Here is a 22691-nt window from a genome sequence, read left to right as displayed (position 1 = left end):
GTTGTTTCTAGATTTTCTGAGGATGCCCATTCTAACCGGTGTGAGGTGATACCTCATTGTAGTTTTGATTTGCATTTCTCTAATAATTAGTGATGTTGAGCAGCTTTTCATGTGCCCCTTGGCCATCTGTATGTCTTCTTTGGAGAAATGTCTATTTAGGTCTTCTGCCCATTTTTTGATTGGGTTGTTTGTTTTTTTAATATTGAGCTGCGTGAGCTGTTTATATACTTTGGCGATTAATCCTTTGTCCGTTGATTTGTTTGCAAATATTTTCTCCCATTCGGAGGGTTGTCTTTTCGTCATGTTTATAGTTTCCTTTGCTGTGCAAAAGCTTTTAAATTTCATTAGGTCCCATTTGTTTATTTTTGTTTTTATTTCCATTACTCTAGGAGGTGGGTCAAAAAAGATCTTGCTGTGATTTATGTCAAAAGTGTTCTTCTTATGTTTTCCTCTAAGAGTTTTATAGTGTCCAGCCTTAAATTTAGGTCTTTAATCCATTTTGAGTTTTTGTGTATGGTGTTAGGGAGTGTTCTTGATTACTGTAGCTTTGTAGTATAGTCTGAAGTCAGGGAACCTGATTCCTCCAGCTCCATTTTTCTGTCTCAAGATTGCTTTGGATCTTCAGTGTCTTTTGTGTTTCCATACAAATTTTAAGATTTTTTTGGTGCTAGATCTGCAAAACATGCCATTGGTAATTTGATAGGGATTGCATTGAATCTGTAGATTGCTTTGGGTAGTATAGTCATTTTCACAATATTGATTCTTCCAATCCAAGAACATGCTATATTTCTCCATCTGTTTATGTCATCTTTGATTTCTTTCATCAGTGTTTTATAGTTTTCTGAGTACAGTCTTTCGCCTCCTTAGGCAGGTTTATTCCTAGGTATTTTATTCTTTTTGTTGCAATGGTAAATGGGAATGTTTCCTTAACTTCTCTTTCTGATTTTTCGTTGTTGGTGTATGGGAATGCCAGAGATTTCTGTGCATTAATTTTTTACTCTGCAACCTTACCAAATTCATTGATTAGTTCTAGTAGTTTTCTGGTGGCATCTGTAGGATTTTCTATGTATAGTATCATGTCATCCGCAGACAGTGACAGTTTTACTTCTTCTTTTCCCATTTGTATGCCTTTTATTTCTTTTTCTTCTCTGATTGCCATGGCCAGGACTTCCAAAACTATGTTGAATAAGAGTGGCGAGAGTGGACATCCTTGTCTTGTTCCTGATCTTCGTGGAAATGCTTTCAGTTTTTCACCATTGAGTATGATGCTTGCTGTGGGTTTGTCGTATACGGCCTTTATTATGTTGAGGTAGGTTCCCTCTGTGCCCATTTTCTGGAGAGTTTTTATCATAAATGGCTATTGAATTTTGTCAAAAGCTTTTTCTGCATCTATTGATATGATCATATGGTTTTTATTCCTTAATTTGTTAATGTGGTGTATCACATTGATTGATTTGCTTATATTGAAGAATCCTTGCATCCCTGGGATAAATCTTACTTGATCACTGTGTATGATCCTTTTAATATGTTGTTGGATTCTGTTTGCTAGTATTTTGTTCAGGATTTTTGCATCTATGTTCATCAGTGATATTGGTCCATAATTTTCTTTTTTTGTGTGATATCTTTTTCTGGTTTTGGTATCAGGGTGATGGTGCCTTCGTCAAATGAATTTGGGAGTGTTTCTCCCTCTGTAATTTTTTGGAAGAGTTTGAGAAGGATTGGTGTTAGCTCTTCTCTAAATGTTTGATAGAATTCACCTGTGAAGGCATCTGGTCCTGGACTTCTGTTTGTTGGAAGATTTTTAATTACAGTTTCAATTTCATTACTTGTGATAGGTCTGTTTATATTTTCTAATTCTTCCTGGTTCTGTCTTGGAAAATTGTACCTTTCCAAGAATTTGTCTATTTCTTCATGGTTGTCCATTTTATTGGCATATTGTTGTTTGTAGTAGTCTCTTATAATCCTTTGTATTTCTGCAGTGTCAGTTGTGATTTCTCCTTTTTCATTTCTAATTTTATTGATTTGCATCCTCCCCCTTTTTTTCTTGATGAGTCTGGCTAAGAGTTTATCAATTTTGTTTATCTTCTCAAAGAGCCAGCTTTTAGTTTTATTGATCTTTGTTATTATTTTCTTCGTTTTTATTTCATTTATTTCTGCTCTGATTTTTATGATTTCTTTCCTTCTACTGACTTTGGGTTTTCTTTGTTCTTCTTTCTCTAGTTGTTTTAAGTGTAGGATTAGATTGTTTATTTGAGATATTTCTTGTTTCTTGAGGTGAGATTGAATTGCTATAAGCTTCCCTCTTAGAACTGCTTTTGCTGCATCCCATAGGTTTTGGGTCATCGTGTTTGCATTGTCATTTGTTTCTATGTATTTTTTAATTTCTTCTTTGATTTCTTCAGTGATCTCTTAGTTATTTAGTAGTGCACTGATTAGCCTCCATGTATTTGTGTTTTTTGTAGTTTTTTTTCCTGTAATTGATTTCCAGTCTCATAGTGTTGTGGTCAGAAAAGATGCTTGATACGATTTCAATTTTCTTAAATTTTCTGAGGCTTGATTTGTGACCCAAGATGTGATCTATCCTGGAGAATGTTCTTGAGAATGCACTTGAGAAGGAAGTGTATCTGCCACTTTTGGGTGGAATGTTCTGTAAATATCAGTTAGATCTATCTGATCTATTGTGTCATTTAAAGTTTGTGTTTCCTTATTTATTTTCTGTTTGGATGATCTGTCCACTGCTGTAAGTGGGGTGTTTAAGTCCCCTACTATTATTGTGTTACTGTCGATTTCTCCTTTCATGGTTGTTAGCATTTGCCTTATATATTGAGGTGCTCCAATGTTGGGTGAATAAACATTTATAATTGTTATAGCTTCTTCTTGGATTGATCCTTTGATCATTATGTAGTGTCCCTCTTTATGTCTTGTAACAGTCTTTATTTTAAAGTCTGTTTTATCAGATACGAGTATTGCTACTCCAGGTTTCTTTTTATTTCCATTTGCATGGAATATCTTTTTCCATCCTTTCACTTTCATTCTGTATGCGTCCCTAGGTGTGAAGTGGGTCTCTTGTAGACAGTATATATATGGGTCTTGTTTTTGTATCCGTTCAGCCAGTCTGTGTCTTTTGGTTGGGGCACTTAATCCATTTACATTCAAGGTTATTATTGATACGTATGTTCCTATTACCATTTTCTTAATTGTTTTAGGTTTGTTTTTGTGGGTCTTTTTCTTCTCTTGTGTTTCCCGCTTGGAGAAGTTTCTTTAGCATTTGTTGTAAAGGTGGTTTGGTGGTGCTAAATTCTCTTAGCTTTTGCTTGTCTGTAAAGCTTTTGATTTGTCTGTGGAATCTGAATGAGATCCTTGCTGGGCAGAGTAAACTTGGTTGTAGGTTTTTCTCTTTCATCACTTTAAGTATATGCTGCCACTCCTTTCTGGCCTGCAGAGTTTCTGCTGAAAAATCAGCTCATAACCTTATCAGAATTCCTTTATATGTTATTTTCTGTTTTTCCCTTGCTGCTTTTAATACTTTTTCTTTGAATTTAATTTTTTAGTTTGATTAATATGTGTCTTGGTGTGTTTTTCCTAGGGTTTATCTTGTATGGGACTCTCTGTGCTTCCTGGACTTGGGTGACTATTTCCTTTCCCATATTCGGGAAGTTTTTGACTGTGATCTCTTCAAATATTTTCTCAGACCCTTTCTTTTTCTCTTCTTCTTCTTGGACCCCTACAATTCGAATGTTGGTGCGTTTAGTGTTGTCCCAGAGGTCTCTGAGATTGTCTTCAATTGTTTTCATTCTTTTTTCTTTATTCTGCTCCTTGGCAGTTATTTCCACCATTTTGTCTTCCAGCTCACTTATTCGTTCTTCTGCCTCAGTTATTCTGTTATTGATTCCTTCTAGTGTATTTTTCATTTCAGTTATTGTGTTGTTCATCTTTGTTTGTTCTTTAGTTCTTCTAGATCTTTGTTAAACATTTATTTTCTCAGTCCGTACCTCCATTCTATTTCTGAGATTCTGGATCATCTTTACTTTCATTACTCTGAATTCTTTTTCACGTAGATTGCCCATTTCCTCTTCATTCATTTGGTCTTGTAGGTTTTTACGTTGCTTCTTCATCTGTGACATATTTTTTTGCCATCTCATTTTTTTTTTTTTTAATGAGTGGGTTTGTGTTCCTCTCTTACTGGTTGTTTGGCCTGAGGCTTTGAGCACTGGAGTTTGTAGGCTGTTGGGTAGAGCTGGGTCTTGGTGCTGAGATGAGGACCTCCGTGAGACCTCACTCCGATAAATATTCCCTGGGGTCTGAGGTTCTCTGTTAGTCCAGTGTTCCGATATGGAGCTCCCACTGCAGGAGCTTTGGCCTGACCCCTAGCTCGTGAACCAAGATCCCACAAGCCCTGTGGGGTGGCAAAAGAAAAAAGAGAACAGTAACAAAGTAAAAAATAAAATTAGACTAGGAAACTAACAGATATGTTAGAAAGAATATAAAAATAAAAATATAGATGAATCGACAACCGGAAGGTACAACAGTACCACAGTAGTAAAAAAGAGGAGGAGAGAAAAGAGGAAAAAAAAAAAAAAACGGGGAAAAGGCCTTCCTGTGGAGGGAGGGGCCTATGCAAGGGTGAGATTTGGGCAGTGGGCAGGGCCTATGCTTAGGACCCGCAGGTCTGGAAAAGGCCCTGGGCACTGTCGTGGATGGGGCTTAGGCTCAAGGAATAGAAGGGGCCCAGGCGTGCCCCCCACCCCTGGTCTCAGAGGGTGGGGTTCCTCACCTGGGAGCCCAGCAGGCTTCCTGGGCTCTAGTGGGCGAGGCAAATGCCCTCCTCTCCTCCTCTCCTGCTCTTCCTGCTCTTCCTGTCCCAGAGGGCCCCTCCTACCTGCCTCTCTGGTTCTCCTCTTGGCCTTCTTGCTATGCACCAGGACCAATGTGGCCAGGGGACCTTGGAGGGCAGTGGACCAGCCTGGGAGCTCAGCAGTCTCCCTGGGCCAAGTGGGTGGGGCAAACACCCTCCACTCCTCTCCTGTTCTCCCAGATGGCTCCTCCTACCTGCCTCTCTTGATCTCTCGGGTCTCCCTCCTGTGCTCCCAAGGACCCATGTGGCCTAGAGGGGGCTTTGGAGGGCAGGGGACCACCCTGGGAGCTCAGCAGGCTCCCTGGCCGAGTGAGCCAGGCAATTGCTCTCTGCTCCTCTCCCACTCCTCCCAGAGGGCCCCTCCTACCTACCTCTCCTGATCTCCCCGGCCTCCAGGGCGCCAATCCTGTCTGGCCTCCACTTCTCCTCCCACCTCTGTCCCCCCACGTCGTACTGGTTCACTTGGGGGTTCCTACCATCTCCTTGGGTGTCAGGGTCCCCCACCAGCGGCCGGCAGGCACCCTAGTTGTGGGAAGATGCTAACTCGGTGTCTTCCCACACCACTGTCTTGGCTCCGTCCTCTGTTTTTATATCCAAGAAATTATTGCCACATCCAGTGTTATGAAACTCTTGCCCTATGTTGTCTTCTAAGAGTTTTATTGTTTTAGATCTGACATTTAGGTCTTTGATCCATTTTGAGTTAATTTTTGGTACTTTTAAAAATATATATTTATTTATTTTTGCCTGTCAGGTCTTAGTTGCCACACGCAGGAACTTTTGTTGCAGTGCGCAGGCTTCTCTCCAGTTGTAGCGTGCGGGCTTCTCTCTAGCTGTGGCGCATGGGCTCCAGAGCGCATGGGCTCTGTAGTTGTGGTGCAAGGGCTCAGAAGTTGCAGCGCACAGGCTTAGATACCCTGTGGGGTGTGGGACTTTAGTTCCTTAACCAGGGATAGAACCCATGTCCCCTTCATTGGAAGGCAGATTCTTAACCGGTGGACCACCAGGGAAGTCTCTAGGTATATGGTTTTATATAAGGTTCAACCTCATTTTTTTGCATGTGGATATCCAGTTTTCCCAGCACCATTTTTTGAAATCATTTTATTTTAACCTGTTTGACTCCGAAGCATATCTCTTATAGACAGCATACAGTTGGATCTTTTTTTAATCCAGTAAATATCACTTTTTCTGTATTATTCTTATTTTTATATTAGTTAGAAATATATTTATTATTTAACTTTATTATTATTTATTATTTTTGAAATGTTAGTATTTACAAAAACTGCAATAGATAGATTTGCATGTGGGTTGTAATTTGTTGACTCTTGGTCTAGAAGAATTCTCAAGAATTATAGTTAACACTTGAACAACATAGATTTGAACTGTGCGGGCCCACTTATGTATGGATTTTTTTTCAGTAAAGATGGATTACAGTACTAAATGATCTGTGGTTTGAAACCATGGATGCAGAACTCCTGATATGAAGTCTGACTCTAAAGTTATATGTGGATTTTTGACTGTGCCAGTGCCAGCACCCCTAACCCCCTATCTTGTTCAAGGGTCAACTGTACTTCATTCCATGAGTCTATATCCTTATTTAAGACAGTGTATAGAGTTTTTAAAAAAATATTTATTTATTTATTTGGTTGTGCTGGGTCTTAGTTGCGCCAGGCGGGCTCCTTAATTGTGGCTTGAGGGCTCCTTAGTTGCAGCTTGCCTGCTCCTTAGTTGCAGCACGTGGGCTCCTTAGTTGTGGCATGCATGTGGGATCTAGTTCCCTGACCAGGGATAGAACCCAGGACCCCTGTATTGGGAGCATGGAGTCTTAACCACTGCGCTACCAGGGAAGTCCCAGTGTATAGATTTCTTTAGCAGAACCCAGTCAGTGTATTTGTCATTGATACATTTGAGGTAGTCCATAATTTTCTTCAATAAAGTGTCTTAATTGACCCGCGCCTTTTTACCTTCTCTTTGCCATTAAAATATGTGAGAAAATATGCCATCTACACATAGAAGAGTCGGCTGATGTGAGAATATTACTTCTTTTGCCCAGCTGGGCTTAGTGAAGTCTTAGAACTGGTTAGTGTTTATGGCACCATCAACAAAGGTGCAAGAATTAAACCTGGTAAAGAGGACAACAGACGTAAGAAAAATAGGGTTCAGAGATCAGGGCTGTAGAAAGACCTGTTAGTGCCTCTCTTACCTTCTGCAAAGCCAAGTGTCAAAACTTCAGTCAGAGTCTCTATTATTTGAATTTTCTTGGCTGTCCATTAGGTAGAGTACCATCTTAATAAGCACCAGTGCAGTGAAGAATTTGGTCTAATATTATTTTTACATCCCAGGAACTGGACATATGAATAGTCCTTTGATCTGACTGTAACAAATAATTCCGTAGAACGAATCTCTCTTTTCCACTGAGTCTCCAATGAGTGTATGTCTTCATTAGAAGCCTGGCAGAGTTTACTCTACCATGAAGCATAGACTGTGCTCCAATTCTCTCTTCCCAATTCTGTCTTCCTGTCTTCTCAAATACTTCTGAATCCGGCAGGATAGGCAGTGGAAACATGAAAGAGGTAGACAGGTTAAATGGGTAGGTTTGAATTCTGTTCAGGAGATGGTGAGTGGAGACCTGGGACCTCCCTAATTGGGCAGGATTCATTCCTAATCCTCATGCTGGGGCCTGGGCAGTTACCCCCTGATAGCTGGGGATGATGCCAAAGATGAATGATGCTGGGGAAGAGGCCAAAGCCATAGATTCTAGTCTTATCAGTGCCCAAAACTCACTGTGTGACTTTGACAAGCTCCTTAACCCTGATATACAGTTTTTCAGAAGAGAGTTTGTGTAATGATTTTGCTAGTCCCTCGCAAATCAATGTCCTTCCATCACCTGGTTTTAGTCTACCTTTCTAGTCATTCATTCCATAGTTATTGAGCATTTACTATATGATGGGAACCTTTATCAAGAACTGGCAGCAGGGAAGGTGTGGATATGAAGGCTATTCTAAGCTTGTTTTATACACTTACATATTCATTGGACAGAAGCTCTGTTTTCATCTCTGAACTTATCCTGGTGCCTGGCACTTACTAACTGCTCAATGAGTTTGTGTTACGTAGACAAATACCCTGTTCCTATACCTGGGAATCAGGATTCTGTTGCTAATTATAATCTATCAGATTTTCATTGCAACAAAACAATTTGATAGTCTCATGAGTTTTGGCCTAATTTCTCCCGGTCTATAGTTGGTTTTCTGTTCTACCCGTGGAACCCTGAAAAATGAACTTTAGCCTACCACAGTTTAAGTGTATGGCTTTCTTGCCTAAAAACATATGGCAACAGAAGCTCAATATTTAGTGACTACACAGTAATTCCATAAAAACTTTAATTAAACTGTAGAGGCTCTATCTGGAACTATTGAAAGCTATTGGAATCTATTAAAACTGTGAAGAATATAGTTACACAATGAACATGACAGAATATCTTTGTACTCAAAATAACACTTGAAAACTAGATAAATGTACTACGATATTTATTACTATTTTATTTGAACTTTTAAGTTTTAATTTATTCAGTTATTCCAATTTGATCAACTTGTTCAAGGATATAGACCTCTATATCATAGCAGCATATATCAGACCAGTCTTTCTAGAATCTCAGAAAATATACTTGACCATTTGGCAAATAAGTACTTAGTAGTGAAACATTTTGAAAGAATATAGTTTTCCCACACTCAAGAAAAAAAAAAAACACAACGAGTATTTACTCACATGGACCTTGCAGAAGAGCTGAAGAATTTCTTTTTATTCTAAAGTTTGCCTTCTCTTGTTGGAAAACAATGCCTAGCATAGTCCTGTAGGCGAAATGTGTAATTATAAAGCCCTACACAAAGCTCTACTTATCAGCTTCTTCCAGAAGCTGAGATGTTGAGCATTAAGGTTTTCTGTTGTCCCACCTCTGCTTAACTATTCAGCTTTTTAACTGGAGAATCATTCTCTGCCTCCTCCATTTTTATTTTAATAGGAAACCTCCATTTTAGAGGAATACAATATCAATTGGACTCAGAAGCTGGGAGCTGGAATTAGTGGTCCAGTTAGGTAAGAGACCCATGTGCAAACTATGACACAATTGTTCTGAAGAGAACCTGTTCGAAATACATCTTAAGTTAGAAGCATTAGGTTTGCCAGATTTGTGAAACAGCCTTAATTTAACAAGCAGAGGTATTTATGATAGGCTTTTTCTCATCCATTTAGAAATATATTTAAGTGACGAAGTCACATGATCTGTAACAGAATCATTTAAGATGTTGATACCATGGAGCCACTGTATGAGTCACTTGTAGCCAGCAGAGGCCATTTTGTCTTTCTTGGCCAGCATCAAGTTGATTTCACATGTCTAAGGCCTGTGAAGGGCGGGCGAGATGCCTCTCTGCCTTTCCATCTGCTAGCCCTGGGGGCAAGTTTGTTCTGATGTGCCTGGATATATTTTTGATTAGAAGCACAGTTCTCAAAGAACAGCTTGTTAAATTAGTTTTCACTATAACTTAGATGATTTCTGATTGAACTTTTTTCTCCAAATCTAGAGTCTGTGTGAAGAAATCTACCCAAGAACGGTTTGCACTGAAAATTCTTTTTGATCGTCCAAAAGCTAGAAATGAGGTATGGTCCTTTATTGCCTTGATTTGCCTAAATATTTGAAGTGCCTAAGAATTATTCTTTTTACAAGTAAGGCAGCTTCCTGGAGAGAATACAGAGATGCACAAAGAATTTTATGTTCATACTTACTCTGTTTATATTCATACTTTTTGCTATTCCATGTTATCATTATAAAGCAGTTCTTCATCCATCAATACCAAAAGCTGTTAGTAAAGTCTTGCTTCCTTTCAAACCACCTTTTGTTCTTTTTCAATTAATGCGATTCTTACACCCCAAAATACTCAGGTTTACTTCAGCTTTTGCTTATTGGAAAAGGTCTTTAAAGAGTGGAGATAAAATAGTATGAGGAAGGTTCTAGTGAATAGTGTATTGAAATGGTGTTGCAGCAGAACTCTGAGGATGTATTTCTAGTTTTTAATAATAGGCATTTGTTTAAAATTATTTGGATGTGGTGATGACATGTTAATAATATGCAATGAAGGACTTATTCTTTTGCTTAGGGATATATGAATAATTTCTGAAATAAGATGTATTATTTACCAAATTTTTCATTTGCTAATAGATAGGACAGTAGAAGTAAATAAATCTGTTGGTGAGGTTTTTTTCATGGAAAGAGCATTAAGGAGGTAATCTGTGTATGAAAACACTTTTTTTTAAACATCATTCCAGGTGATAAGGTTTTTTACTGTAATAGGCTCATCCCCAGGCCTAGTGTGGTCAGTTTTGGGGGGAAAGTTTGGAGAGAAAATGTTGGCATCCCCTATGTACAGAAACATTTCCTCTGTTCTTCTTTAAGGTACGTCTGCACATGATGTGTGCCACACACCCAAATATAGTTCAAATCATTGAAGTGTTTGCTAACAGTGTACAGTTTCCTCATGAGTCCAGCCCCAGGTAAGACTACACAGGGTCATTATGACATGACCACCTCTCCACATGTAAGCCAAGGTGTAGTGGGGTCTTCTTTTCTTTTGTGCCCTCTTTCTCTCCCATCCCTTCCCTCCCTCCCTGCCTGCCTCCCTCCCTTCCTCTTTCTTTTTCTTCTCTCCTTTACTTTTTAATTTGGAAATTTTCAAACATTTGTAAAAGAATCATGTAATGAATCCTTAAGTACCCATCACCCAACCTCAACAGTTATCAACTCATTGCCAGCCTTGCTTCATCTATACCCTACCCACTCTCCTGGCCCCCCCTGAGTAATGTGGAATTAAAACAGATTCTATTTCAAATTAGCAAAAGGAGACCAAATATTATTCTAGGCAATGTCTTAGACGTTGATATGGCAAAAAGCCCTTATTGCTGAATCTGACATTCCTTTTAAAGGAAGAAATCAACATCATTCTTTTAGCCTCCAAATGTTTGGCAAGCTCATTGGGTGTCATTCTAAATCTTTTCCAGGGAATTGAAAGTTAAATAAGGTATGGTTTCCATTGAAGGGACTGAGATATAAACCTATTATTCTAGCAGTGTGATAGGTACCAAGGAGAGGCATGCATAAAATGTTCTGAGCTTACAAAGGAGGAGAGCTGCCCTCTGTAGGCTGGGGAGGTGAGGTGTCTCAGAGCGGTTACGTGGGGGCGAGGACTTGAAGGGGGTGAGTAGGAGTTTTCCAGATGGAAAAAGATGAATTTGTAAAGAAAAATGGAAAATCAAATGATTATTTCTTAAAATTGTGCTCTGTTGGTGAAAGCATTTGGATGGAAGCTGGAAGCATTTATATCAAAGAGTGGTAACCAAAATTCGGATTTTTTTTTTGACAACATGAGAATTTTTGCTTTTATTTAGTAGCTGTGTAACCCTATCTGGCTATCTTGCTGGGCATGCTGTGGGTCGTATGGAAAACTAGTGGAGTGGGGGCAGGGAGTAGAGAGGGGGAGACACACACACACACACACACACACACACAAGAGTGAATAACCAAGACAGCCCAACTGAATGACTTGATATTCATGTCCTATACAAAGTCGTATTCTGTTTTCGATACACTTTCAGTGTAGCTTCCCTAAAATGTATATACAAGTTAAGTACAGAATCTTCAAAAGGATCATCATTGTCTTCAAAACTAATTCTTCTGCTTTCTTTTAGCTTCTTAGAAACCTTTAGGTCAGGGATAGTCCTCATTCATAGTGTCCAGCTGGTAGTGACAAGGGATCCAACTCAAAGGGGCTTGGTAGGACTAGATTTAGGAAGTAGTAACACTTTGTAGATGAGGTATCTAGGTTAGCTACTTGATGTTTCAGTTTTGTTTTGTTTTGTTTTGTTTTTTAACTTAACAAAATCAAATGCTTTCAAACAGGGCTCGACTCTTAATTGTAATGGAGATGATGGAAGGGGGAGAGCTATTTCACAGAATCAGCCAGCACCGGCACTTTACAGAGAAGCAAGCCAGCCAAGTAACAAAGCAGGCAAGTTAACCCCGGGTACCAATCAAACTGCCAACAGTGTTGGTTAACAAGCACAATTTCATTGGGGGGAATAAAAGAAAGCTTGAAGAAAAGCTCTATTTGATCTCTCATTGCCTGCTTTGTTATGTAATTAGAAAAGATGCCTTGACAGGAGGAATGTGACCCCCTTTTATGCTTTGGTGGGGGGGACCTGTATTCTTAAGTGGTTTTCAATTGTTTGCCTATGATAAGATTTAAATAAACTCTGGAAGGAAGGTAATCTTAACTCCTTTTTAGATTGTAGATAATCTTTAGATGTATAGCTTCCAAGCACTGTTATTGGACTTTGAGATAAAATGCTAGTGATACTACCTGAAAGACTGTATGGTGTAAAAATATGTTCTAAGGCAATTACATATAAGATACTTTTTGCTTATGTCACCTTTCTCTCATCAGATTTTAATAGTAGTCTAAGGTCTTTGTAATTCTGGGTTATTCCTGGTTTTATGTTCTATTTTGACATCACATTTTATTGCTAGAGGGATGATGTACGTCACAAACAATACTAGGAATCCAACTGGAAATAACCTCATGAGGAGATGAAAAAGCTAAACCCTCAAGGTTTCTCTTCAGGCCAAGCAAGCAAAGCAGAGAGAAGCAGGACACATAGCCCACTGGTTCTTAATGAAAAAATTCTTCCAAATTTTCTGTGAGCCTCAAGCATTTTTTGACGCCTCCTTTCTGGTAGGGAGGAACTGATATTTGGAATGCCAAGGCAATTCCATACAGAGTGTTAAAGAACAAATAAAATCTGTTCTATTTGATTTTAAAAATTATAGCTTGTATTTTTCAAATATTAGGACTAAAGGATGAGCTCTGATAATCTTCTGTAAAACCAAAGTCGTTTAAATCCACCTAAACAGGCAACACTTTCAACCAGTCGGATGAACAGATTAGAACATCAGGTGGAAAAATCCGTTCAGCTGCTTTCTGTTGTTCTTGAAAGCAGAACTTCAAGTTGGGCTCCCTGAAGAGTGCAGGTTTCCTTTGAGTCAGGCGTTAGTGCTGCTGCCCTGCTAGGGGGAAGCCAGACCTTCTGAAGACTGCCTGGCCCAGTGTTTGCTTTGCAGTACTTGTCACATCTCAGATTAATGGAAGTGCAAGTATTTCACTTTTCCCATTTCATACAGGATTTAACCATCAGTTTATTATGACAAAGAATTGTTTTACTGTTGTATTTTTTCTTTTTGTTGAACAAAATACAGCTTAATTCATTTCTATTTCTTGATATCTGAAGTCTTAATTTCTGCTTTAAAATTGAAAACTGACCACAGTCTTAATTGACTTAGTAAGGATCATTTTTTAACATCCTGAGTTCTCTAAACCAGGGGAATTAAAGAGCTATCTTTTCTAAGATATGGTTGCTCCATTATGTCCTTTCCAGATAGCTTTGGCTCTACAGCACTGTCACTTGTTAAACATCGCACACAGAGACCTCAAGCCTGAAAATCTGCTCTTCAAGGATAACTCTTTGGTGAGATGACTTGCTCTTCTGTATTTTAGTGCTGCTACTCTCAGTATAGTTCAGGAACAGTGTGTAGGTGTGTATATGTTTGGAGTGCTCTGAATCCATGGTGAAGAGGCTTTAGGCCAAAGTGCTTCAAGCAGCTTACTTTTCCCATATCTGTTCCCTCGCTAGAGGCTCAGAGAAATTGTACCATACTCCTGGCATCGATCATTTTGGATGACACTGATGTGTGTTTGTACATAAGGACTTTAGATTTTGGGTATTATTTGGAAGGACTTTGGGAAGGGGCAGGAATCTATATGCTGTTATATGTTACCTTGGAACTTAATGGTTGTGTTTAGTGTTAACCCTCATAAGGTGTGTTTTCCTCTCCAGCCCCAGTCCATGCCCCGTGCACTGTGTCCCACCAGATAACTTACTCTGGCTATCATGAAGCTGATGTTGAGGGTGAAGCAGCACCCTAGATTGATGAGAGATAATGGGACAATAGAGTCAGGAAGCATCTTGATTTTAGTGCTGCCTTTACAAGTTATAAAACAGGGATAACTGTGAGTGGGTAGAAATTCCTTACTTCTGTATTACTAAGAACAGTTTCTAAATATGAATCATTGTCTCCAGAGTGAGGACATGCTACTCATAGGTTCAGGTCTCAGCTAGAAACTCCTGAGAGCTTAAGGTAACATGTTTTGCACCTGCATTTTCCTTTAACGTTTTCCGAGAACTCTGGAGCAGTGACTCCCATTTGTTTTATTTCAGGATGCCCCAGTGAAGTTGTGTGACTTTGGATTTGCCAAAATTGACCAAGGTGACTTGATGACACCTCAGTTCACCCCATATTATGTAGCACCTCAGGTAAGCATGTGCTGTTTCTTCCGTAGGATGTGTCACCAAGCTGCCTGTAGACTCACGTTTCTTCCATTCCACAGCATGAGTGGGTGTATATTACAAATGGAAGGAGGACTCAGCTTCATAAACCTATAGGCTGCTTAATTTGGTGCAGGCATTTTATTCTTTTAAAAGCAGCCTTATTGAGGTATGATTAATATACAATAAAATACTTCTACATTAAGTGTAGTTTGATGAGTTTTGACAAATGGATACTCCTGCGTGAACATCACCAAAGTCAAGATACAAAACATTTCCATCACTTCAAAAACTGTCTTGTGTGCCTTTGCAGTCATTCTGCTCCTAACTTAATCCCCTTAATTAAAACCACTGATCTACTTTCTGTCATTATTGGTTAGTTTTGGTTAGTTTTGCCTGTTGTAGAATTTCATAAAAATGGAATTCTGTACCTTTTGTGTTTCACTTCTTTGGCTCAGCATGTTTTTGAGATTCATCCATGTTGCTGTATGTATCAGTAATTAGTTCCTTTTTATTGCTAAGTAGTATTCCATCATATGACCAAGCCACATTTGTTTATTATCCATTCACTGACTGATGGCCATTTGAGGTTGTTTCCTATTTTTCACCATTAGGAATAAAGCTGCTAGGAACATTCATTTACGAGTTTTGGGGGACATACCCCTCCCCTTTAGGTAAAATCTTTTTCTAAAATGGTTGTATGCACCACTAATGTAATGTAAATGTTCCAGTTTCTTCACATTCTTATCACCAACTTATGTTTGTTAGTGTTTATAATCTTGGTCATTCTGGTAGGTATGTTCGTGTTATTTCGTTATGGATTTAATTATAGCATTTTCCTGATGGCTACTGTTGTTGAATATTTTTTCATGTGTCTACTGGCTGTTCTGTTGTGAAATATGGGTACAACATTCTGTTGTGTAGTAGTATGGGTACAAATCTTTTGCCCTTTTTGTGTTGTTTTATTAATGAGATATAAGAATTGTTTTTATTATATTCTGGATACAAGTTCTTTGTCATATATATGTATTACTATTTTACTGCTGCTGTAACAAATTGCCACAAACTTAGTAACTTAAAACAGCACACATTTATTACCTTACAGTTTTGGAGGTCAGAAGTCTGAAATGTTTCAGGATGTCAGCAGGACTGTGTTCCTTTTGGAGGCTCTAGGGGAGAATCCATTCCCTTGCCTTTTCAGCTTCTGAGACCACCTGCATTCTTTGGCTTGTGGCCTCTTCCTCCATTTTCAAAGACAGCAGCGTAGGTAGCATCTTCCAGTCTCTCTGACTCTGACCGGGTCCAATTACATTGGACCCACCTGGGTAATCCAGGATAATCCCCCATCTCAAGATCCTTAATTTAATCAAATCTTAGAAGTCCCTTTTACTATGTAAGGTAACATATTCATAGGTTCCAGGGATTAGGACAGGACTTCTTTGGGAGGCCATTATTCTGCCTACAACATATCTATTATGAATATTTCTCTCAGTCTGTGGCTTGCATTTCAGTTTTCTTTTTTTTTTTTTGGCCGTGCCACGTGGCATGTGGGATCTTAGTTCCCTGATCAGGGATCAAACCCATGCCCCCTGCACTGGAAGCACAGAGTCTTAGCCACTGGACCGCCAGAGAAGTCCCCATCAGTTTTCTTAATGATCTTTTGAATAGTAGAAGTTTTAAATGTTGATCAAGTCCAATTCACCAATTTTTTTTTTCAATGGTTAGTGCTTTTTGTTCCTAAGAAGTCTTTCCATATCCATGGTGATGAAGATTTTCTCATGTTTTCTTATTAAAGGTTATAGTTTTAGCTTTTACATTTTAGACTATGATCCATTTGAGGTGTGTGTGTGTGTGTGTGTGTGTGTGTATAAAGGGTCAAGCTTCTTTTTTTCCCTTATGGATGTCGTTTCCATATCACTTGTTGAAAAGACTATCCTTGCCTCATTGAATTACCTTAGTTTTGTCGAATTGAATTATTTTGCGGTTTTGTCGAAAATCAATTGACGATATATGTGTTGGTCTATTCTAGGCTCTATTCTGTTTTGTTTTTTTTAAAATAAATAATTTTTTTAAAGTTTTTTTTATAGCTACATTATTTATTTATTTATTTATTTAATTTTTTTAGCTGTGTTGGGTCTTCGTTTCGTGCGAGGGCTTTCTCTAGCTGCGGCAAGCAGGGGCCACTCTTCATTGTAGTGCAGGGACCACTCTTCATCGCGGTGTGCGGGCCTCTCACTGTCGCGGCCTCTCTTGCTGCAGAGCACAGGCTCCAGACGCGCAGGCTCAGTAGTTGTGGCTCACGGGCCTAGTTGCTCCGCGGCATGTGGGATCCTCCCAGACCAGGGCCTGAACCCATGTCCCCTGCATTGGCAGGCAGATTCTCAACTACTGTGCCACCAGGGAAGCCCTCTATTCTGTTTTTTTGATACATACGTCTATATATCATCTGGATCACTGTAGCTTTATATTAAGTCTTGACCTCAGATAGTGTAATAAGTCCTTCAGATGTATTCTTTTTCAAAATTGTTTTCACTATTCTGGATCCTTTGCATTTCTCTGTAAATTTTAGAATTCAGTTCTCTATGACAGAAAAGCCTCCTGGGATTTGATTTGAATTGTTTTTAATCTATAGATGAATTTGGAGAGAATTGACATCTTAACAATATAAAGTCTTCTACTCAATGAACATGGTATATCTTTCCATTTATTTAGGTCTTTAATTTTTCTCAGAAACATTTATATTTCTTAGTGTATAGGCTTTATACCTATTTTCTTAAATTTTTTCCTGTATTTTATGTTTTTGGAAATTATTGGAAATGATATTTTTAAAAATTTCATTTTCCAATTGTTTGTTTATAGTTTGTAGAGAAATAAATGATTTTTGATCCCTTGAATCCTGGGATCTTGCCTAAATCGCTTATTAATTCTAGTAGATTTTTTTTATAGATTTGTTAAGATTTTCTACATACAAAGTCATGTCATCTGTGAATAAAGATAGTTTTACTTTGTTCTTTCCAGTATGTTTGCCTTTTATTTCTTTTCCTTCCCTTATTGTGTTGGCTAGGACTACCAGTTGAATATAAGTGATGAGAGCAGACGTCCTTGCCTTGTTCCTGATCTTACAGAAAATGTTCAGTCTTTCACCATTAAGTATGATATTAACTTACATTTTTTGTAGATGTCCTTTATCAGGTTGAGTAAGTTTCCTTCTGTTCCTAGTTTACTGAAAGGGAATGTGTTAAATTTTACCCAGTGCTTTTTCTGCATCTATTGAACTGATGATATATATTTTTTTCTTTATTTTGTTAATATGATGAATTAATTGATTTTCAGGCATTACACCAATCTTACATTCCTAAGATAAAACTCACTTAGTCATGATGACTGATTTGTTTTGCTAATATTTTGTTAAGGATTTTGTGTTTTTTAACAAAAGGGATATTGGTCCATAATCTTTTCTCATAATGTCTTTGCCTTGTTTCAAGGTATCAGGGTAATAATGCTGACATCATACTATTAGTTGGGAAAGGTGTCTTCCTCCTTTATTTTCTGAAACAGTTTGTGTAAGATTGGTATTTTGGAGTTTTCATTGTGGATTTTTAATGATGTAATCAATTTAAAAATAGGTATAGATCTACTGAATTTTTATATTTCTTCTTGAGCCAGTTTTAGTAATTTGTGTCTTTCAAGAAATTTGACTATTTGTTTTTTAATTTATTGGCATAAAATTATGATAATCCCTTATTAACCTTTTAAATCTTTGTAGGATCTGTAGAGATGGAGGTGGAAGTCTGGAAGTTGGCTTGCTGCTTCTGCAGTTAGTCCTTTAGTATGGGGGTAGGGAATTGAGTCAGTCTACTTAGGAGTTGAGCTTAGTTTGAGCTCTGTTGTTGCTATTGTTATTTTTACTGTGTCACTGGCTTGAGATTCCTCTCTTGTTACCTTGTGCTTAGGGTGGGGTTTGGGGTGCCACAGGTTTATGTTTTTTTAAAAATGTTTCTTCTCCATCTTCAGCTTTGGCATTGGCTGTGTGCCTCTGCCTCAGAGGGGCTTTCGCTTCACAGTCTTTTTCTGCCACTAACAGTGGACTGCTGTTACTTATTACTTGGTGCTTGCTAGCCTGGTGGAGGGTGATGGCAACGATGGGTGGAGAGGTATCTCTTTTCTGAACCAGCCTCAGTCTTGGTCAGGTCCTGTTTTCTTGAGTCTCAAGAGCAGAAGAGCCTGCGAGTGGGTGCGAATGCCCCTTGTTTCCATGGCTCCTAAGGGTCTGCTATCCCCAACTTTGCCTTTAGCAATTTGTTAAAAATTTAGCCAAATTCTTTTTATGCTTATGGCATGCTATAATGCTTTCTCCTGGGCTTTGTCACAGATGAGCCAGTCTTTATGTGTTGTCTCTTCTTGGAAGGGACAAGAATACTTCGTTGCTTTGAGACCTCTGATGAGTTCAAGAAAAGTGATGATTTTATAGTTTATGATTTTATAGTTTATCTGGTTTTTCCTTGCTGTTAGGGTGAGAGTGACACCATTTCCAGCTCTCTACATCCTAGACAGAAACAGCAGTCCCAGCCATTTGATTATAGTATGGGTGTTTGTTTTTCCTGCTAGGGGTTTATTGAGCTCCTTGGATCTGTCAGTTTATGGTGTTTACCAATTTAGGAAAATTTTCAGACATTTATTCAAATATTTTTGTGCTTGTCCTCTCTGTGCCATTTTAATGAGACTCCAGTTGTATGTATGTTAGCTCACACACTGAGCACTAAGGTTCTGATCTTTTTTTTTTTTTCCTTCCTTCATTTTTTTTTTCCTATCTGTGCTCCACTTTGGCTAGATTCTATTGCTAGGTTTTCAATTTCACTACTCTTCTGCATTGTCTAATCTGTGAATTTCCTCACTTCAGATTTATATAATCTGTTTCTCTTCTCATTTTGTTAATGTTTCCCTTTAAGTACCTCAGCATATTTAATAACTTATTTAAATCCTTGTCTGCTGATTGCATCATCTGTCATTTCTGAGTCTGCTTCTGTTGATTGATTTTTTTCCTTCCTGGCTCTGGATAACATTTTTCTGCTTCTTTGCATGTCTAGTAAATTTTGATTGGATGCTGGATCTTATAATATCATGTTGGTGAATGTCTGGATTTTGTTGTCATTGAAGAGTATTAAAGATTGTTTTGGCGAGTGGTTAAGTTACTTGTGGATTAGCTTGATTGTTTTGAAACTCATTTTTAAGTTCTGTCAGGGCAAGTCTAGAACAGAATTTATTCTAGGGCTACTTCAACCCTACTCCCCAGATGAATCACTTCTGGGTCCTCTGTTGATGCCCCACATGTTCAGTGAGGTCTCTTTACTCTGGCTAGTTGGAGCTCAGATACCTCCTAGACTTGTGTGACATCTGGGAATTATTTAGCTTACAGCTCCAGTAGTCATTCCAGTACCTGGTTGCTTCCCTGGCTTCATGGAGTCTTGCTCTACTATGTGCAGCTTACTATTTAGCTAGACTCAAAGGGATCCTTATGCAGATTTTTGTGTACCTTCCCCACAGTTAATACTCTGCTCCACTAATTTCAGCCACACTGCTGAACTCTGTGAACCCCCTGTGCCCTGCTTAGATTCTCTTTCCCTGAACTGCATTCCACAAAGTGCCTTTTGGTAGTTCATTGGACTTACCACATTTGCTTGCTCTCTCTCAGGGTTCACTGACCTGTATTGCCTATTCAGTGGCAGAAAAGGTGTTTTTTATATTTTGTCCAATATTCTAGTTGTGTATGGTGGAAATGCAAGTTGTACTGGTTAATCCGTCATGGCCAGCATGTCATTTATATATATACGTGTGTATATATATATATATATATATATATATATATATATATATATATGTATATATATGTGTGTGTGTGTGAATATATATATACATATATATATACATATGTATATACATATATATATATAGCTGGTGCTTATTCTTTTTGAGATTTGTTTTATATAAGAAGCCCTCTTTAAAAATTTTTTTTTTATTGAGATATAATTGATACATGATAAACTATACATATTTAAATTGCACAACTTACAAGTTTTGACATACACACACACACACTCATTAAACCATCACCACAGTCAAGGTAGTGAACATATTTGTCACCCCCCAAAATTTTATTGTGCCCCTTGATAATCCTTCCCTGCCTCTCTATTTTTCCCTTCATTCCCAGGCAGCAGTTGATCTGCTTTCTGTCATTATAGATTAGTTTGCATTTTCTGTAGATTTATATATAAAGTAGCACATCGTATGGTATTTTCTTTTGGGGGGGGTTTTCTTTCACTCAGCAAAATTATGTTTAAGATTTATCCATGTTATTGCATGTATCAATAGTTCTTTCGTTTTTACTGCTGGGAAGTATTCCATTATGTGGATATACCATGGTTTGTTTATCCACTCATCTATTGATGGACATCTAGAGAAAGCAACTAGAGAAAGCCCTCGCACAGAAACGAAGACCCAACACAGCCAATTTTATTTATTTATTTATGGCTGTGTTGGGTCTTCGTGTCTATGCGAGGGCTTTCTCTAGTTGTGGCAAGTGGGGGCCACTCTTCCTCGCGGTGCGCGGGCCTCTCACTATCGCGGCCTCTCTTGTTGCGGAGCACAGGCTCCAGACGCGCAAGCTCAGCAATTGTGGCTCACGGGCCCATTCGCTCCGCGGCATGTGGGATCTTCCCAGACCAGGGCTCGAACCCGTGTCTCCTGCATTGGCAGGCAGATTCTCAACCACTGCGCCACCAGGGAAGCCCCCAGTGTTTTTAATTTTAGCTATTTTAGTGACTATGTAGCAGTATTTCATTGTGGTTTCAATTTGCATTTCCCTAATAACTAATGATGTTGAGCATCCATGGTGCTTCTTTGCTGTCTGTATATTTTCTTTGGTGAAGTATCGGATCAGGTCTTTTCCCCATATTTTAAATTGGATTGTTTATTTTCTTATTGCTTAATTTTAGAGTTTTTTAATATATTTTGGATATAAGTCGTTTATCAGATATATGCTTTGCAAAGATTTTCTTCCAGTCTATGGCTTATCTTTTCATTCTCTTAACAGTGTCTTTTTTTTCTTCTTTTTTTTAAAATTGAAGCATAGTTGATTTATGGTGTTTCAGGTGTACAACAAAGTGATTCAGTTACACACACGTGCACACACACACATATATATACTTTTTCAGATTCTTTTCCATTATAGGTTATTTCAAGACATTGAATATAGTTCCCTGTGCTATACAATAGGTCCTTGTTGTTTATCTATTTTATATATAGTAGTGGGTATCTGTTAATCCCAAATTCCCAATTTATCCCTCCCCCACTTTCCCCTTTGATAACCATAAGTTTGTTTTCTAAGTCTGTGAGTCTATTTCTGTTTTGTGAATGAGTTCATTTGTATCACTTTTTTAGATTCCACATATAAGTGATATCACATGATATTTGTCTTTCTCTGTCTGACTTACTTCACGTAGTATGATAATCTCTAGGTCCATCCGTGTTGCTACAAATGGCATTATTTCATTCTTTTTTATGGCTGAGTAATATTCCATTGTGTGTGTGTGTGTGTGTGTGTGTGTGTGTGTGTATCACATTGTCTTTATCCATTCATCGATCGATGGACATTTAAGTTGTTTCCATGTCTTGCCTATTGTAAATAGTGCTACTGTGAACATTGGGCGGCATGTATCTTTTCAAATTAGTGTTTTCATCTTTTCCGGATATACACCCAGGAATGGGATCACTGGATCATATGGTAACTCTATTTTTAGTTTTTAAAGCAGCCTACGTACTATTTTCCATAGTGGCTGCACCAATTTACATTCCCACCAACAGTGTAGGAGGGTTCCCTTTGCTCCACACCCTCTCCAGCATTTATTATTTGTAGATTTTTAAAAAATATTTATTTATTTGGTTGTGCTGGGTCTTAGTTGCAGCAGGTGGGCTCCTTAGTTGCAGCTCACCAGCTCCTTAGTTGCAGCTTGCAGGCTCCTTAGTTGCGGCACTTGGGCTTTTTAGTTGCAGCAGGTGGCTCCTTAGTTGTGGCATACGAACTCTTAGTTGCGGCATGCAAATGGGATCTAGTTCCCTGAGCAGAGATCAAACCCAGGCCCCCTGCATTGGGAGTGTGGAATCTTAACCACGGTGCCACCAGGGAAGTCCCTATTTGTAGACTTTTTGATGATGGCCATTCTGACTGTTGTGAGGTGGTAACAACATCTTCTGAAGAGCAAAAGATTTTAATTTTGGTGTGAAGGCCAATTTGTTAATTTTTTAAAAAAATTTTTTGGACTCTGCTTTTGGTTTTCTATCCAAGAAATCTAACTCAAGATCACAAAGATTTTCTGCTACAAGTTTTATAATTTTAGGCTTTACATTTAGGTCTGTG

General features: G+C 38.4%; 2 protein-coding genes across 6 annotated transcripts in view; one reads left to right on the top strand and one right to left on the bottom strand.

The window, feature by feature from the left end:
* Positions 1-22691, top strand: part of MAPKAPK5 (MAPK activated protein kinase 5) — a 43629-nt gene that overhangs the window by 8142 nt on the left and 12796 nt on the right. For all 4 annotated transcript variants that reach the window (XM_059894993.1, XM_059894991.1, XM_059894992.1 and 1 more), the window contains exons 2-7: positions 8871-8944; positions 9430-9505; positions 10299-10396; positions 11799-11907; positions 13331-13420; positions 14171-14266. In XM_059894993.1, the coding sequence (XP_059750976.1) occupies positions 8871-8944; positions 9430-9505; positions 10299-10396; positions 11799-11907; positions 13331-13420; positions 14171-14266 (543 nt within the window). The remainder of the gene's footprint in view (positions 1-8870; positions 8945-9429; positions 9506-10298; positions 10397-11798; positions 11908-13330; positions 13421-14170; positions 14267-22691) is intronic.
* TMEM116 (transmembrane protein 116) overlaps positions 3524-22691 on the bottom strand; it is a 188575-nt gene continuing 169407 nt past the window's right edge. The window contains exons 12-13 of one of the 2 annotated variants that reach the window (XR_009497317.1): positions 7056-7387; positions 3524-4396 (exon numbers count right to left, since the gene is read on the bottom strand). The gene's annotated coding sequence lies outside the window, so the exon portion shown is untranslated. Of the gene's footprint in view, positions 4397-6165; positions 7388-22691 lie in introns of those variants that run through there. The other variant, XM_059894996.1, reaches the window with a different exon arrangement.

This window comes from Balaenoptera ricei, chromosome 14 (assembly GCF_028023285.1).
Source record: "Balaenoptera ricei isolate mBalRic1 chromosome 14, mBalRic1.hap2, whole genome shotgun sequence".
In the NCBI taxonomy this organism is placed as follows: Eukaryota; Metazoa; Chordata; class Mammalia; order Artiodactyla; family Balaenopteridae; genus Balaenoptera; species Balaenoptera ricei.
This window is presented reverse-complemented; position numbering and strand designations above follow the sequence as displayed.